Source organism: Rana temporaria, chromosome 1 (assembly GCF_905171775.1).
Source record: "Rana temporaria chromosome 1, aRanTem1.1, whole genome shotgun sequence".
In the NCBI taxonomy this organism is placed as follows: domain Eukaryota; kingdom Metazoa; phylum Chordata; class Amphibia; order Anura; family Ranidae; genus Rana; species Rana temporaria.
The window spans coordinates 442,543,816-442,562,682 of NC_053489.1; the positions used below are offsets into that span (position 1 = coordinate 442,543,816).

The 18,867-nt window shown below is 45.6% G+C and overlaps 1 protein-coding gene across 1 annotated transcript in view; it reads right to left on the reverse strand.

Moving 5' to 3' along the window:
• The window catches only part of KLHL8 (kelch like family member 8), a 115,500-nt gene that overhangs the window by 14,832 nt on the left and 81,801 nt on the right, over positions 1-18,867 (reverse strand). Inside the window, exons 6-8 of the mRNA XM_040326715.1 lie at positions 16,344-16,455; positions 6,964-7,132; positions 1,537-1,696 (exon numbers count right to left, since the gene is read on the reverse strand). Of these exons, the coding sequence (XP_040182649.1) occupies positions 1,537-1,696; positions 6,964-7,132; positions 16,344-16,455 (441 nt within the window). The remainder of the gene's footprint in view (positions 1-1,536; positions 1,697-6,963; positions 7,133-16,343; positions 16,456-18,867) is intronic.

The window sequence follows — 18,867 nt, forward strand, 5'->3', positions numbered from 1 at the left end:
GGAAAAGATGGACGTACCAACGAGTCATGTTTATAGGGCTTAGAGGAATGTGACTGTATAACTGATATGCACTTGACTTGCGAGCTTACGCTCACCTCTGTATGTTGCACTTTTGCTGTGATCTGTAAGAGATCGCCCGTTGTATCGTATAAATAAAGAATTTTGAAAAAAATAAACCTCCCATTAAAATTATAGACTGACCATTCTCTTGTCAGAGGGAAAACGTACAAAATCAACATAGGGTTCAAATACTTTACCTCACTGTACATCTACATTATATTTCTTATTACACGCACAGGCTTGGCATCCTGCTTTGCAGCAATGCTTTACTATTCCTTCTCGCAATGAAACTAAAGATTATTGCAAAAGCGTCCTTTTTCTTTTTAAGCAAATATGTTACACTTACCTGCTCTGTGCAATGGTTTTGCACAAAGCAGCCCCTTTCCTACTCTTCTGGGGGGGTATTTGTGAGGGCTCAATCCCGAGCCAAGGCGTGCGTCTATTGACAGACACAGTGCAGTTCTTAATGAGTCTGGCGAGAAGGGAGAGTGCAGTGTTGCTGTTCTTGGGCATAGCGCTAGATCAAGTTTAGACAAGTTTTTAGGGAGGGGCAGGTTCATACATGAGCAAGTAAGGAAAATTGTGAAAATTGCATCAGAATTTACAAAAACTGTATAGAATAAATATGCACTTACAAAAAAATCACACTAGTTTTCCTATTAATGTTAAAGTGACTAGCAGGATATAAGAACTGCAGCTCCCCAAACATTCCTGCGTCAGATGGAAGTAAACAAACAAAGCTCTGATACATTGGAGTAACATCAGAACTTGTCGCTAAGATTCTCCCTTATATGAATATGAAGAGCAGCCTCACTGGCCAATAGGAATGCGCAAGAAAGCCTGTCAAACTTTAGAATGGTTAGGATATGGTATACTTTGCTGTTCATAATGGCCTGGTATTTGGCCACACTAAGTTGCCATATTAACAATACCAGTGCATCAAGGCAAGAAAGAAAGATAGATGTGTGCACAGAATGTATTACACTGATTTGCTGAATATCTGATAGATTTGAACCACAGACACAGTACCTAGGGTACTTTTATGGTCTTGGTATTAATTTCAAACATTTCCATCAAAAAACACATTTTCTTGTTTGGATGCAGTCCCCCATTTATTATGCAGTGCTCAGTTAAAGGTTTTTGTAACTGTGCACAAATATATTAAGACCCCATTCAATCTACAGGGTGGGCCATTTATATGGATACGCCAAAAACAAAAGTTGGATTCGAAATGGCCGCCTTCAAAATGGCCGTCATGGTCACCACCCATCTTGAAAAGTTTCCCCCCTTACATATACTAATGTGCCACAAACAGGAAGTTAATATCACCAACCATTCCCATTTTATTAAGGTGTATCCATATCAATGGCCCACCCGGGTGGATCCATATAAATGGCCCACCCTGTACTTTTAGGGTCACATGCAACATAATTTTGGCCCTCCAATACAAAGTCACTGCCCAGTTCCAACACTCACCTACAACATATAGACATCCATGTAATTCGCTCACTCCAGTGCCTGCTCTTCTTTGGCCCATCTCTTTAATGTCCACCCATTTATCCAGATGGGGGTCATACTTCTCCACACTTGAGAGGGAAGCAACACCATCATTTCCTCCAACAGCATACACATGGTTCTAAAAATTATAAATGCAGTTAAAATATTGTACTTAAATATGCATAATAAAATGCAAAGTTGCGCTCGCACACACACTATTCAGTACATCTGTATACTGTATATGTACATCAAATTTCCCCACACGGTATGCCTTTAAAAATACTGCAAATACAGAAAAACACAAATTGATGTGCCAGAAATCTAGTTTGCCCCCTAACATCCTTTTTGGGCTGACAACACAGTGTCCCTGCTGCATTGTAATCACAATCATAATTGTCAGTTTTGCCTGCTGGGACTACATGCCTTCACCTTTTCCCTCACCCTCTAACAACTTTTCCATGTCCATACGTATTTTTTATCCCCCCCCCCCCAAAAGAACAATGCTTCTGGCCTGGATTCTCACAAGCCCGATCATACACTGTATATAGAGAGGGTTGTTTTGAAATTTAGTTTGGTTGTAAACCTGAGTTGTGCATGAAACATACATTTCAGCTCTTTTAGTAGAAATGTGTATTCATTCAGTATTGCAAAGGGAAAGATATGCAAATAAGTCAAATAAGTCAAATAACCAATTAGCTTTCAGTTTGCCTTAGCTGGATTAAAAAAGGAGAATTTGATGCTATGGAATACCGAATTTTGCACTGATCATGTATGTGTGTGTGTATGTGTGTGTGTATATATATATATATATATATATATATATATATATATACACACACACACACACACACATATACATATACACAGTTGTGCTCATAAGTTTACATGCCCTGGCAGAATTTATGACTTTGTGGTCATTTTTCAGATAATATGAATGATAACACTAAATAACTTTTTGTTAGGCTGTGTAGGAGATTAGCGTGATGGCTGTGGTTACAGACATTTCAGACATCTTCATTTCTTTGCATAGCTATATATAGTTATATAGTATATACGTTTTCATACCCTGGCAGAAGTTATAACTTCTTGCCCATTTTTCATAGAATATGAATGATCGCTCAAAAACATTTTTTTCATGGTTAATGTTTGCCTGAAGCCATTTATTATCAATCAACTGTGTTTACTTCTTTTAAATCATAATGGTAACAGAAACTACCCAAATGACCCTGATCAAAAGTTTATATACCCTGGTGATTTTGGCCTAATAACATGCACACAAGTGGACACAAAGGGGTTTGAATGGCTATTAAAGGTAACCATCCTCACCTGTGATCTGTTTGCTTGTAATTAGTGTGTGTGTATAAAAGGTCAATGAGTTTCTGAACTCTTGACAGACCCTTGCATCTTTCATCCAGTGCTGCACTGACACTTCTGGATTCTGAGTCATGGGGAAAGCAAAAGAATTGTCAAAGGATCTGCGGGGAGAGGTAGTTAAACTGTATAAAACAGGATAGGCATATAAAAAGATATCCGAGGAATTGAGAATGCCTATCAGCAGTGTTCAAACTCTAATCAAGAAATAGAAAATTAGGGGTTCCCCGTTCCAGGGAAGTTAATTCTGCCCATTACCCCTAGGGACAATCTCGACCAGGCCTGTGTTCTAGATTTAATAGTTGCGAACAAAGGTTCTACGTTAAGGGTAACATATTCCCCAAAGGTTGCTTGTAACTCTCACCCCAGGTATTTAATCTCCGCCACTCTCTGCAAGGGTAAATCTGGGGACATCACAGGTGGGGGGAACTGATCCAGAGGGAGAAACCCGAGATTTGTCCCAATTGATCCTCAAGCCCGAGAACCTGCCAACCTTCTCTATGATGGTTAATGCTGCCTGCAGCGAGGGACCCTGATCCGCCAGATACAGGACCGTATCATCTGCATATAGTCCTATCTTTTCCCATGCATCTCCTTTGCACTTCTGGGCTCATTCTAATGGTAATAGCCAATGGTTCAGCTGCCAGGGCATACAACAGCGGCGACAAGGGGCAGCCCTGCCTCGTGCCCCGTTCCAGGGAAATTAACAAAAATCCTAGCTTTGGGGGTCTGGTAAAGAAGCTGTACCCACTTGATAAAATTCTGGCCGAACCCATAGCATCTCAGGCATTCCCACAGATACAGCCACTCGACCGAGTCGAATGCCTTGGCCGTATCCAGGGCCACCACTACCCTAGTACCCAAATTATCATGCTGGGCTTGGATGTTCATAAACAGCCTTCTAATATTCATTGCTGTGTTCTTTCCCAGCATAAACCCGGTCTGATCGGAGTAGATCAAAGAAAGAATTACTGTGTTCAACCTAGAGGATAGTATTTTGGCCAAGATCTTAATATCCACTGGCAACAGAGATATAGGTCTATATGATTCTGGATGTTGTGGGTCTTTACCCGGCTTAAGAAGGACTATTATCTGAGCCTCCTGCATTGAAGAGGGGAGTGTACCTAGTTCAAATATGAAGTGAAATAGGGCCTTAAGCTCGGAATACGTAGTGTAGAACTCCAAGGGCAGGCCGTCCAGCCCCCTAGAGCCTTGGATTTGGCCAATTGTGATAGTGCTGTGGCAATATCCTGTGTGGTGATAGGGGCCTCCAGCACCTGGACCTGTTCCAAATTCAACCGTGGGAATTGTAACGTGTGCAGGTATGCCTGGATCTCCTGCGGCGTGTGTTGGGATTGGGAGCTATATAGATCTCCATAGAACTTCATAAATCTATCAGCTATCCCCAGGGGATCCGTCATAACCGAGCCATGCGGCTCAGCCAGAGATACCACCACTGGCAGCCTATCCTCTAAATGCGCCAAATAGGCCAGCATCTTCCCTGCCTTCTTCCCATGTTCATATACCCGCGTTTTACAAAAGAACACGCGCTGTTTGGCCTTTTTCATATGTAGCTGTGAGACTACCCTGGTCTGTAACTTCACCTTAGTGAGGTTCTCGAGGGTGGGCTGGACATTATATGCCTCCTCTAAACTCTGTAGTGTATCCTCAGACATGCTCACCACAACCTTAGAAGACGTTTTAAGTCTATTTATCTTAGTGTCCAGCACCCTTCGTGCGTGAAGTTTAAACGCATCCCATTGGGAATTAAGTGAAATAGAACCCTGGCCATCAGGAAAGAAAAACTGCAGTTCTCGCTCAACACCATCATGATCCGTCAGAGCAGTCAACCAGTACGAATTAAGTCTCCACACTCGTCGAGGGGCCTCTCCTAGGAGGGATAGCTGCAGCCAGCACGGCGAGTGATCCGATAGGGCTCTAGGCACAAATCCAGCCTTGACCACTCTTGGTAGGAGTGATTTAGAAACTATAATGTAATCTATGCGAGACATAGTGGCATGGCTAGCAGAGTGACACGTGTACGCCCTAGCTGTGGGGTTCCTGTGTCTCCATATGTCTATCAGGGCAAATTCCTTCAGCAAGCGGCTCAGTCTGGTCTGTCTAGACTCGCCAGCCACCCCAGCAGCCTGTGCCGGGCGATCCATAAAAGGATCCATAGTCATATTGAAATCCCCCATCCACACAGCAGGAACCGTAGGGTGCCTAGCCATAAATGCCAGGCCCGCAGTGACGACCTCCGAACTGTATGGGGGGGGATGTAACAGACAATCAACAAAACAGATATTCCACCTATAGAGGCATGTATAAACAAGTATTTCCCCTGCTCGTCAGACTCCAAAGATATTAAGCTGAAATGGGATGGCCTTAGTCACCAATAACAAAACTCCCCTAGAGAAGCTTGTGTGCGTGCTATAATATGCCCAGCCTATCCAAGGGCACTTCAGAGCGGACTGCAAGTGACTAGTAATGTGCGTTTCGGTCAACGCTATTACATTAGCTCTCTGTGATTTTAGATACGCTAGTGCTGCAGTGCGCTTAATTTTGTCTCTCACACCCCGGACACTCCATGTCAAAAATTTGATTGAGGTCATGTTAATGAGGGAATTAATGAGTCGGACCAGCAGGGTCGCTATATTATAGGACAGTAATATCATCCCACGTATACCAAGGTCATCTGTGCTTGCATCAAAATCTAATAAAAGCCTTATCACATCTCTAAAGCAGAATAAACTGTTTTCTAAAAATTTTGGGTCACAACGGTGGCCCTGCCAACTGGCAACTTCCCATCCACCGAGCTCAACACCTCCCCAACCTGGTGAGAGCATCCAATACCCAAAAAAGAAAAACAAAGTAAGAAACGTCCAGCAGCAAACTCTGACTGGAGGCACACATCTTGATTCCGGTGTTTGCCATGTTAACAAAAAAATAGTAATTCCTATGGGGGGTGATCTTCACTTCGCCTATTTTCGCCGTTAAGGTGCTCTGGAGGGCAGCTATAGCCTCCAACACCTTCGCTGTCTCCGCAGCATGGCGATCCTCCCCCGGATTGTCATCGGCGCCATCTTTGGCCTGCTCCTCATCTCCCTCGTGCCGATACTTGGCCAGCTTTTCTACCGCAGTGGACGGCTTCTTTGATGGCGACATGAGCCACTCCGGTCCCGGAGTCCCCAGGTAAGTTTGTGGGTAATATTAGACCCGGATAAACGCTCAGGCTGGTATACAGGATATGTAGCAAGAAGAGATCCTTCTACCCGTGTCTTATTCCATCGCTCGCCAGGCCACGCCCCCCAAGGAGTCTTATGTTACACTGGCAGCGATATGGCTGGTCACAAGGAAAAGCTGCATCAGGTGCAGCATCGCTGTGGGTAAGGTATGCAGCTGGGTCAGAGCCAGTTGCTTCTTTCTATGCTGGGCAGGCTTTGGGAAATTGGAAGCAGAATATAAAAACGCAGTATCCTATGTAGTGATATTACGAAGACTTGGCATACCAATTGGTAGTCACTATGGAGAAAAGTTGTAGTGTATTTAGTCTAACTGAGGGGTATAGTTCAGGAACACTTGAAAATATACTGTAATGTCGAAAGAGTCCCCTGCTATAGTAACATACTTGCAGAGCTGTGCAGAGAAGCAACCTTTTGTTTTTGCCTAGCCTGGGTTGACTGCAGACACTCAATCCCCACAACTCTTACAGTACACACTGAAAAAAGTGGGCAACTAATGCCTCAACTATATTACCTGTCTGCAACCTCCCATCCCTTATTTGGTGCAACAGTCAGAGGGCAGGTGTCACCCCATCCTCCACCCAGGACCATGGGCACCTACCATGAGTCTCAAAGAAAGTGGCTTTGGTGCCCAAGTTTAGGGGTGTCATTGGACTTGTAGCAGAAGATTCTTGCAAAATAATATCTGGTCAACAATGAACAAACAAAACAACAAAAACACACACACATTTTCTATGTGCTGGCTAAAAATACTTCTCCCTTACTATACAAGGCCCTAAGCCTGTTCGCATACCATAAGAGCAACCGATCCAACACCACCTCGAGGTGTATTCATTGGAGCGACAGCAGTCCAGTGATCACATTCCACATCATAGCGCTCTACATTATTGAAGCATGTGTTGTCATCCAACCCACCAATGGCATATATTGGGCCACCAAGAGATGACAATGCAATCCCTCTCCTATTAAAAAAAGTCAGAAGATATTTATGCACTTAAAGCACAATTCTACAGTACATACATAATATATTAGTAGCACCTTCATCACGAAAACAGAAAACATGTACTCCAGTGATACCAAACTTTGCATTCTAAGGCCAGGTACTCACGACCAAACATGTATGGTGAAAGCGGTCCGTCGGACCGTTTCCACCATACATGTCTGCCAGAGGGCTTCTGTACGATGGTTGTACACACCATCGTACAGAAGTCCGCGCGTAAACAATACGCGGGGCGTGTCCGCGGTGTCGCCGCGTCGATGACGCGGTGTCGCCGCGACAATGACGCGGCGACGTGGGCGGCCCGCCTTTAAAATGCTTCCACGCATGCGTCGAAGTCATTCGACGCATGCGAGGGACGGCGGGCGCCTGGACATGTACGGTAGGTCTGTACTGACGACCGTACATGTCCGAGCGGGCAGAATTCCAGCGGACTGTTTTAAAACAAGTCCAGGAATATTTGTCTGCTGGGAAAAGGCCCGGCGGGCAAATGTTTGCTGGAATTCGGCCCGCTCGCGCCCACACACGACCAAACATGTCTGCTGAAACTGGCCTGCGGGCCAGTTTCAGCAGACATGTTTGCTCGTGAGTATGGGGCCTAAGTGATTAATTTACTAAAGGAGTTGAGAATCTACATATAATTGTAAGAATATTAATTTCAATCATACAAGGTGCAGGCGAAATAATGTGGTTTTGCTTTGATTAGATAATTGAATATTCACTTCTCAAGTTATTTAGTAAATGAGCCCCTAAAAGGGTTGCCTTTGAAGGCAGTTAATTGAAGCAGGATTCGTAAATCTTCCTACGTCATTTCTGCTGTTCTGTAACAGACAGGCGTGAAAAACTGAAATCACATGCCCCCTAGTGGATTTACCAAAAATAATTATGGCGTACCGAAGAAGCAGCAGCAAAGCCAACCAGCAGCCTTTTCCAACTAGGGTGCATTTTTTCTTTGTTAAAGCCCAAAAATGGTATACAAGCCAACAGGTGGATCCCTGCCTTTTATTTATACATAGCCATACGTTTTTTCGTGCACCATTACAGCCTTCCAGCCACTGGCGTCTTAACGACCAATGACGTCAGGTGTTGATAAGGACGTCAGGCACCTACTTTAACAAAAAAAAGGGGGGGGGGGTGGAGATTTGCAAAAAAGGGATTTTTAATAACAGCTTACCTGAAAAATCCTTTTCTTGTAGTACATCACGGGACACAGAGCAGCATAGCCATTACATATGGGTTATATAGTGTACCTTCAGGTGATGGACACTGGCACTCTCCGACAGGAAGTTCCCTCCCTATATAACCCCCACCCATAGTGGGAGTACCTCAGTTTTGTAGCAAGCAATATGCATCCCAAAATTCCCCATAAGAGGGGTGGGAGCTCTGTGTCCCGTGATGTACTACAAGAAAAGGATTTTTCAGGTAAGCTGTTATTAAAAATCCCTTTTTCTTTATCGTACATCACAGGACACAGAGCAGCATAGCCATTACATATGGGATGTCCCCAAGCAATGCTCCATGAGGGGAGGGAGACAACCAGAAAAAAACAAACAGGAGGTGCCACCGGACAGGAGGAGGTTAAATTGCGGCCTGGAGGACCGCCTGCCCAAAAGCTGAATCAGCGTTCCTCCTAACGTCCATTTGATAAAACTTTGCAAATGTGTGGACAGACGACCAGGTTGCTGCCCTGCAGACCTGAGCCATAGGTACCTGGTGATACGCTGCCCAAGAGGCACTCACAGCTCTAGTGGAATGAGCCTTAACCGATAAGGGTGGACTTTTCCCCTTCAGGCCATAGGCCTGTATAATTGTCTGCCTAATCCACTTAGAAATAGTGGCTTTAGACGCTGCCTGGCCCTTCTGGCAGAATGAATAAGACGTCAGTCTTACGAATCTGGGCTGTAGCTTCCAAGTAAATCTTTACAGCTCTAACTACATCCAAGGAATGTAGTAACCTCTCAAAAAAAAAATGATGGAAGAATCACATCTTGATTAAGGTGAAAATTAGACACCACCTTAGGCAGGAAGGACGGAAGCGGCCGCAAAACGACCCTGTCCTTATGCAGTAATAAATAAGGTGCCTTACATGACAAGGCTGCCAACTCCGACACTCTTCTGGCGGATGCCATGGCCACCAGAAACACTAGTTTCCTAGTCAAAAGGACCAAAGGGATCGCGGACAAGGGCTCAAAAGGCTGCCTTTGCAAGGCCGATAGAACCAAATTTAGATCCCAAGGATACAGGGGAGCTTTAATTGGGGGATTCACCCGAATGACACCTTGTAAAAAGGATTTCATTAAAGAATGGGCAGCCAAAGGTCTCTGGAAGAAGACCGACAAGGCAGACACCTGCCCCTTGATTGTGCTGACCGCCAAACCTTTTTCCACTCCCAATTGTAAAAACTCCAGGATTCTCCCAATGGTATATTTGCGGGGATCCCATTTCCTGGTCTCACACCAGGTAATATAGGCCTTCCACACCCTATAGTATATTAACCTGGAAACTGGTTTCCTTGTGCTTATAAGGGTGGAAATGACCTGCCCTGAAAGGCCTCCGTTTCTGAGAATCAGGGACTCAGCCGCCAGGCCGTTAAATTTAGGGCCTGTAAGGCAGGATGGTAGAATGGCCCTTGTGAGAGGAGGTCCGGACGTAGAGGGAGGACCCAAGGCTCCTCTACCGTCATCCTTTTTATCAAGGAGTACCAAGGTCTTCGGGGCCACGCTGGGGCCACTAGAATCGCTGGCTTGCGTTCCCTTTGAATTCTGTGAAGAAGACGGGGTAGCATCCGTATTGGAGGGAAGGCATAGATTAGCGCAAACTGATGCCAAGGGCACACCAAGGCATCCGTCCCGCAGGCCAATGGATCCCTCGTTCGAGAGACAAACTTTGCTACTTTGGCATTGAATCTGGACGCCATAACGTCCACCTCCGGAGTACCCCACTTCCGGAAAATGTCCTGGAACACTTCGGGGTGGAGGGACCACTCCCCTGGGGACATCTGTTGGCGGCTGAGGAAGTCCGCCTGCCAATTGTCCACCCCGGGGATAAAGATAGCTGAGATGCAGGGGACATGGGCTTCTGCCCATGAAAAGATCCGATCTACCTCCCTCTGGGCTGCCTGACTCCTGGTGCCGCCCTGGTGGTTTATATAAGCCACGGCAGTGGCATTGTCGGATTGTACCCTTACTGGGGAGCCCTGCAGAATCTCCGTCCAGCCCAAAAGAGCCAACCGAGCTGCTCGGATCTCTAAGACATTTATGGGTAGGGCTGATTCTGCCCTTGACCATTTCCCCTGTAGGGTTAAATCGTCTAGGACTGCACCCCAGCCCGATAGGCTGGCATCCGTGGTTACTATCCTCCAAGAGGGGGGACTGAACGATCTTCCTTTCAGAAGATTTTTTGTGACTAGCCACCAACACAGACTCTGCCTTACCGCATAGGGAAGGGAAATGGGAAGATCCAAGGCCTGGAGTCTTTTGTCCCAGGCCGTGAGAATTGCTCTCTGTAGCCTTCGAGAATGGATCTGGGCATAGGGCACTGCCTCGAAGGTGGCCACTAGCTTTCCCAACAGGCGCATGCAGAGGCGTATAGATGGCCTTGTGCTGCTTAAGACTACCTGGATTAATTCCCTTATCGAGTCTACTTTGGACTGGGGCAGGAAGATCCGTTGTCGTCTTGTATCTAAAATTAGACCTAGATACTCCAACCTTCTTGTGGGCTGTAAGGCGGATTTGTCCCGGTTTAGAACCCAACCCAGGGACTCTAGGCAGTTTACTACTAGCAACACTGCCTGATTTAAGCCGGCCGCTGAGTGGTCGACTACCAGAAGATCGTCTAAGTAGGCCATGACCAGAATGCCCTGTTCCCTTAGGATGGCCAACACAGGGGCCAGGATTTTCGTAAAAACCCGAGGGGCCGTGGCTAGTCCGAACGGAAGGGCCACGAACTGATAATGCCGATAGTTTAGGGCAAAACGCAGAAACCTGTAATGGCCTGGGAAAATCGGAACGTGCAGGTACGCGTCCTTTATATCGATGGAGGCCAAGAACTCCCTTCCTTGAAGGGCGGCCACCACCGAGCGAATGGACTCCATTCGAAAGGACCGGACTCTTAAAAAGCGGTTTAATGACTTTAGGTCCAGTATAGGCCTGACGTCGCCGTTTGGCTTTGGGACAATGAAGAGGTTTGAGTAAAACCCTTGTCCTTGCTCCCCTGCTGGTACTTCCATAATCACTCCTTGAGATAGGAGTCGCTCTAGGGCGGACAGAAGTGATGCCTGCTTTTGAGGGTCGCCTGGAAGTCTTGATGCTTGAAAGTGAGGAGGGGGGAACTCCCGAAACTCCAGCTTGTACCCCTGAGTCACTGAGGACAGAACCCATTGGTCGGTAACTTTGGCCCCCCACAACTCCGAGAAGAACCGGAGTCTTCCCCCCACCCGAGAGAGTGGGGGCGCCCCTTCACAAGGCTGCCTTAGGGGCAGCCTTAACCGGCTTACGGTTCCATGGTCTCTTGTTCCCTGCAGCTTGCCCCTGTGGCCTGTTTGCAGCTGCGCGTCCAAGAGGCTGTCGATACTGCCTAGAGAATGAGGGCCCTGGGACTGGAGAGGTTGGACGCTTAAAAGAGGGACCCCGGAACCTTTTCTTAACCGGCAAGAGGGTGCTCTTACCACTAGAGATCTTTTGTATATATTTGTCAAGATCTTCTCCAAACAATCTTTCTCCCTGAAAGGAGAATCCAGTAAGGAGTTTCTTGCAGGGGGTTTCTGCAGAACAGTTTTTCAACCAAAGCAATCTCCTCATATGAACCAAAAATAGGGATAAGCGAGAAGCTTGTTGGATCGAATCCTTGATTGCGTCTACAGCGAAACATAAGGCCCTAGGTAGGTCAGCCAGATCCTGAGCTTGTTGGGCTGGGAGGTCCTTTAGGGCCTGATTTGCTTGGTCTTTTAAAGCCTGGCAGACGCCAATGGCGGCTACAGCCGGCTGGACCACTGCCCCCGCTGTGGCAAAGGATGCCTTCAATAAGGTCTCAAGCCTTTTATCCACAGGGTCTTTAAACATGTGGATATTGTCTACTGGACACGTTAAAGACTTATTGACACATGAGATGGCTGCGTCCACAGTAGGGACAGCCCATTTCTTTGAAAACTCTTCCTCTAAGGGGTACATGACTGCAAACCTTTTGGGAGGCAGAAAAATCCTGTCCGGCTTAGCCCAGTCCTGAAAAATCAGGTCCTTTAACAAAGGATGTACCGGGAATACCAAATTGGCTTGGGGCGCTTTCAGGGAGCCCAATGAGGATACCGCGGAGGCCAGAGGCTGAGGCACAGGTATCTTAAAAGCCAACCGCACCATATCCGTTAGGGACTGAACCCACAGTCTTTCTGCGTGAGAAGCTGAAAAAGGTTCCTCTATTGTAGAATCCTCAGAACCTAAATGGTCAAGGTGATCCTGAGTCTGGTCTCCTTGATCTTCCAATTCGTCAGCGGAGAGGATATCCTCCTCCAGAGACTCAGACCTGGGAGACGGGGATCTAACCCGCTTCTTCCCTGCCAAAGATGCCGTAATTAGAGCGGCCATCCTCCTTTCCAATCCACCCAAGGTGGAGGCTAACATCTCTTCCGTCACATAGGAAGGAGCTGGTTGAGTAGGGCCAGCCGTAGCACCTAGCAACCCTGATGGCTCACCTAGGACAACAACTTCCGGGCATTCCGGAGTAGTAGGGGCCGCTGGATTTTGGATATCCTCAGAGCCTGATGGAGAACCCTTTGGTTTTTTAACCGTCTTAGCGTTTTTAGCGCTACCTGCACCCTTAGGAGCCATAATATACAAATTCTGAGGCACTCCGCTAGTATACAACTGACTGTAATAGCTGGAGGAAATACACATATAATCAAATAAATGTGAAACAATAGGATAGGGTAATGTTAGAGGGACTCCAAACCTCCCATAACCTATAAAAAAGGAAAATCAATACTGAGCCCCAAGGGCTTCAACTACCAGTCTGGTATTGACCCCCTAATGCTGGGCTAGGTGAGCACCCCTAAGTGCTCAAAGGCGCTGCTTAGTACACAGGCTTTGAATGCAAACTTTTAAGCCAGAGGCTCCTTTAGTAATGTGTACTTCCAACAACTGCCACCGGGTGTCACTGTGCCAGAAAGCTCCGTCAAACCTTCCTATGCTGTAGCCAGCATCACTGCTCCGTGTCCCTTCACAGCCTTCACAGACTGAACAGCCCTCCAGGATTTATCCTCCCTGTGTGCAGGGAGGAGGAGCCGTCCGGCGTCAACCGCCCCCTCCCCGCGGCGTCGTCACGCGCGCACAGATAAGTAAAGCGCGCGCACGCGCGCGCCAAACGCCGTCAGGGGAAGCAGGAAGCCATGTGGAGAGGAGCATCAGGACCTGAAACGCTGGAGCAGCAGACACAGGTAAAAGGAAGCTTTCAACTGTCTCCCTAATGGTATGGATCCCTCTCTGTGGAACACCCTGCCCAAAAAAAGGCCCTCCTTGTGACAGAAGCAGCAGCAGCCTACTAGCCCAGCCAGGGGAACTATACCTGGGTGCTTTGAGCCATCCCGTTTGAAAACTTTGTGGTTCTCCTTTGCCCATGCACAGAGGCATAAATAGGCTGCCCAAGAATCCCCTGTAGGAAGCCTACTGACAAACCAAGTTCCGTAGGCCCCCTGCTTACCTTTCCACGCCGCAGGGTATTGCTCTGCAAGAGGCCCAATCTTCACCCTTCACCGTGGGTATGGTCATAGACCTTCAGGGACCGGGGTCTTAAAAGAACACCACACACCTGGACCTATACAGCACCACTGGCAACAGGTATTCTCTAGGTATAGAAACCAGACCTGGAACCCAGGGTCCAGCCCTCCAAGGAGAGGCATTATAGGCAAAACCCCATCCACGAATTGGGGCCCGGGTACCGTCCACTTTGGCTATGAAGCACCTTGGACGGATCCGGTCAGCTGGCCCTGGTCCCAAGGACTACTACAGGCACAGCCTCAACGTGCACCAACACCTAAGACACTGGCGAAAAAACTGAGGTACTCCCACTATGGGTGGGGGTTATATAGGGAGGGAACTTCCTGTCGGAGAGTGCCAGTGTCCATCACCTGAAGGTACACTATATAACCCATATGTAATGGCTATGCTGCTCTGTGTCCCGTGATGTACGATAAAGAAAACTGGAGCACACAGAATCTGGTGCAGCTGTTCATGGTAACCAATGAGCTTCTAATATCCGCTTGTTCAACTAAGCTTTGACAATAACACCTGGAAGCTGATTGGTTTCTATGCAGAGCTCCCCCAGATTTTGCATTCTCCAGTCTTCGGAAATCTACCCCAAAGCTCTTCTTCAGTGCTGAACTCACGTACAAATGGTATCCTGGATAGCATGATAGAAAGTGTTTTTCCGCGCCAGAAATTATATATTTAAATATAGTGCAATCTATATACAACCCCCCAAAAGGGAGGATGGTATATGCAAAATATACAAATAAAAGCTGCTCCTCAGTTTACAGGGGTGAACTGTGTATGTAAATATATATGTGGATGAGGGCGCTGTGGTTCAACATGTGAACCAATTACACACAATGTGTTAACCTAGTGAATGAGATGCACCTGGTAGGTGAAACAAACAATACAATATAAGAAGGTACTGCTATTGTGCAATTATATAAACATCTAAAAAAATTGGTTAGAATTAAGTTTCAACACATCAAAATTACAGGAAAAAAACTCGCCCAGATAATAGCAAATTTCATCAAAAAAATTATAAATGCAATAACACAGATTATCACAAATGTGATGTGATCATGTGAAAAAGTTAATAAAAATAAAAGTTCATGTGGATGAATGCATGAGGTTAAATTCAAAGCAGATAAGGAGAACGCCTTCACCATCTAGTTTCACCCGAAGTGCTCTGGATAACTTATGCGCTTAACCTTACGTATGGACCCCTTAGAAAAGTGGGTCATGCACGCTGAGCAGGATGAGTGCCTGCACACTGTATGGCAGAAGCTGCAACAAGGAGTCCACTGGTACAAAACGATGTGTTCAAACCGCAGGAAAAACAAAAAGGGGATCTCATAGTATAATACTGTTTTATTAAAATGCACTTAAAAGATGATTGGCCTCTTACTTGGTAAGTGCCTGCCCGGCACTGGGACTGCATGCGTGACAAAAACTTCCTCACTGGGGAACCTCGCTCGGCTGTGTGAAAGCTATCCGCTCGGTATCCTGGGATGGATCAGATTAGTCGGGTGCTAGTCGGGTGCCGGGATCAGCCCCCCTGATGACATGCTTTGCATGAAACATATGTCAGTGGTTTTAGTGTTGGTCACCACGCACGCCAGCTGATCCCGGCACCCGACTAATCTGATCCATCCCAGGATACCGAGCGGATAGCTTTCACACAGCCGAGCGAGGTTCCCCAGTGAGGACGTTTTTGTCACGCACGCAGTCCCAGTGCCGGGCAGGCACTTATCAAGTAAGAGGCCAATCAGCTGATGTCTTTTAAGTGTATTTTAATAAAACAGTATTATACTATGAGATCCCCTTTTTGTTTTTCCTGCGGTTTGAACACATCGTTTTGTACCAGTGGACTCCTTGTTGCAGCTTCTGCCATACAGTAAGCAAGCACTCATCCTGCTCAGCGTGCATGACCCACTTTTCTAAGGGGTCCATACGTAAGGGTAAGCGCATAAGTTATCCAGAGCACTTCGGGTGAAACTAGATGGTGAAGGCGTTCTCCTTATCTGCTGTGAATTGAACTTTAATGCATTCATCCACATGAACTTTTCTTTTTATGAACTTTTTCACATGATCACATCACATTTGTGATAATCTGTGTTATTGCATTAAATTTTTTTTGATGAAATTTGCTATTATCTGGGCGAGTTTTTTTCCTGTAATTTTGATGTGTTGAAACTTAATGCTAACCAATTTTTTTAGATGTTTATATAATTGCACAATAGCAGTACCTTCTTATATTGTATTGTTTGTTTGTTTCACCTACCAGGTGAATCTCATCCACTAGGTTAACACATTGTGTGTAATTGGTTCACATGTTGAACCACAGCGCCCTCATCCACATATATATCCTGGATAGCAACAGATTATCTGAAATAAAAGAAAGTGACAGCACCTTGGGGAAGGTAATATTTGCAGTACCTTTTTTTATTCATTGATGCCTTTATCATCCATTTATTTGTAAGTGGATCAAACACCTCCATACTACCCAAATGTTCATTGCCATCATGGCCACCAACTGCATATACCTTTCCTAAAAAAAAAAAAAACACAGACAAATAACATATGCACAAAAACAAGCAGCTTTCAGAAACTGATGAATTCTGTATTTGCTGACATCTGTTACCTGGATCTGCTGTAAATGTCTCCTTGTTAAAGAAAATGAACAATAGTTTTGCCAGTTTTTATGGAGAGACACATAACTAGTTAACAGGTGGGAATATTAAATCTACAGAAAATGTCAAGTTTCATGGAAAGATTTCAAATAAACTGGTGCTTTGCCCATGCAGGACTTTAGTGCCTGCTCAACCTCCTGCATATACTCACCTATTTTTTGCTCCCTAAATAAGTCATTTACCTCTAAGGAAAGAAAAACCTGGAACATCTAAAGTAAGAGGGAAGGTTTTTTTTTCCTCTCTCTCGTGACACTGAGGGGATGGGGCCGGTGGATGATTTTTTTTTTTTCTTTTGTGATTTGTTTCAAACGAGAGAAGGGAAGGTAAATATAGGAAGAATCCAGGCAGAATTAGGTAGGGAATGTACCTTAGGTTAATAATAGTGGTAATATTCCTAACTATGTTTATTTCCTTTGTTATTCGGGTCTATATTTCTAATCCTAAGAAGTTATAATTTGATACGCTGCAGGTCCTAATTTAATTTTGTTTGTATTGATTTTTCCTAGTCTGGTCGGATAGCTAGATTTGTTTTCTTACTGTAACATAGAATTATTCCTCCTCTTGATATTGTTTATATTGTTTATAAATTGTGTTATAACTGAAAAAAATCTTTGAATAAATAATTTTTTTTTTTTTTTTAAAGGCGGTCCTCCAGGCCTTCCCCTTCAGTTTCCACAAAAAACGCCGGAAGGCACTGAAAGACATAACACACTGGCATACCATCAGTATATTGTACCCTTTGCACTAGCTGCAAACAACACTGAGTGGGAAACCAGGCTGTCCTGGAAGACTCTTATGCCGCGTACACACGGTCGTTTTTTTGTGATGAAATAAAACAATGTTTTTAAAAACTTCATTTAAAATGATCGTGTGTGGGCTTCACATCGTTTTTTGTCTTCTAAAAAAACTACAAAAAAAAAATTCGAACATGCTTCATTTTTTATGTCGTTTTTCAAAATGTTGTTTTTTGTGTCATAAAAAATGATCGTGTGTGGGCTAAAACAATGTTTTAAACCCGCGCATGCTCAGAAGCAAGTTATGAGACGGGAGCTTGAATGGAACAGAGTGCCGTTGTACGTGTTGTACGTAACTGCGCTTTGCTAGAGCATTTTGCCAAAACGATGGTATGTGGGCAACGTCGTTTTTTTTCATGATGAAGTTAGAAAAACTTTGTTTTTTTTTCATGATGAAAAACTTCGTTTTATTTCACCACAAAAAACGACCGTGTGTACGCGGCATCAGAAGAAGAGTTACCGGTAAGTCTAACTCCGGATTTCTCCTTTTGTCTTCCAGGACATACTCTGAGGCCTCGTACACATGACAGAGTTTCTCGGCAGAATTCACCGAGAAACTCGGTCAAAACCCGGATTCTGCCGAGAAACTCTGTCGTCTGTACACTTTTGGCTCGATGGAGCCGCCGAGGAACTCATCGAGAAAATAGAGAACATGTTCTCTATTTTCTCGTTGTTCTATGGGAGAAGGCGGCCCGCCGAGCTCCTCGGCGGCTTCATCCCAGAACTCGACGAGGAACTCGACGTGTTTGGCACGTCGAGTTCCTCGGCCGTGTGTACGGGGCCTGAGATGATAAGCAAGAAACTTACTCTGCTAGGGCGGGACCACTGCCTGTAGGACCTTTCGCCCAAACGCTTGTTCTTTCTCAGAAAACAGGTCCAATCTGTAATGAATTGCGAATGTGGAGTAGCTGGACCACGTTGCAGCTCTGCAGATATCCTCCGGAGTGGCACCGGCCTTCTATGCCCACATAGCTTACACTGCCCTGGTTGAATGTGCCTTAACTAGGGGCGCTTGCTCCCCTGCCAACCTGTATGCCTCTGTAATTGTCAATTTTATCCACATGGCAATAGTGACCTTTAATGCTTTAAATCCCTTGTGTGCTCCTGCAAAGTTCACAAATGAAGACTCAGACTTCCTGAAGTCTCTGCTGACCTCTAAATAAGCTAAAAGGCTTCACCTGACATCTACTAAACTATACTTCCCTTTCTCATTAACTTCTGAGGAGGAATATAATGTTGGAAGGATAATGTCCTGCGTTCTGTGAAACGTAGAGGATATATCTTGGGGAGGAAGCTAGGATCTGTTGTGAGCACAACCCTAGCTTCCAAAATTAACAAAAACGTCTCTCTGATCAAGAGCGCCTGCAACTCACTCACTCTTCTGGCCAAAGTGATAGCAATCAAATAAAGCAACCTTAAGAACCACCCACTTAATTTTCTTTCCAGAGGTTCAAAGGTAAGCGCACTGAGGACCAA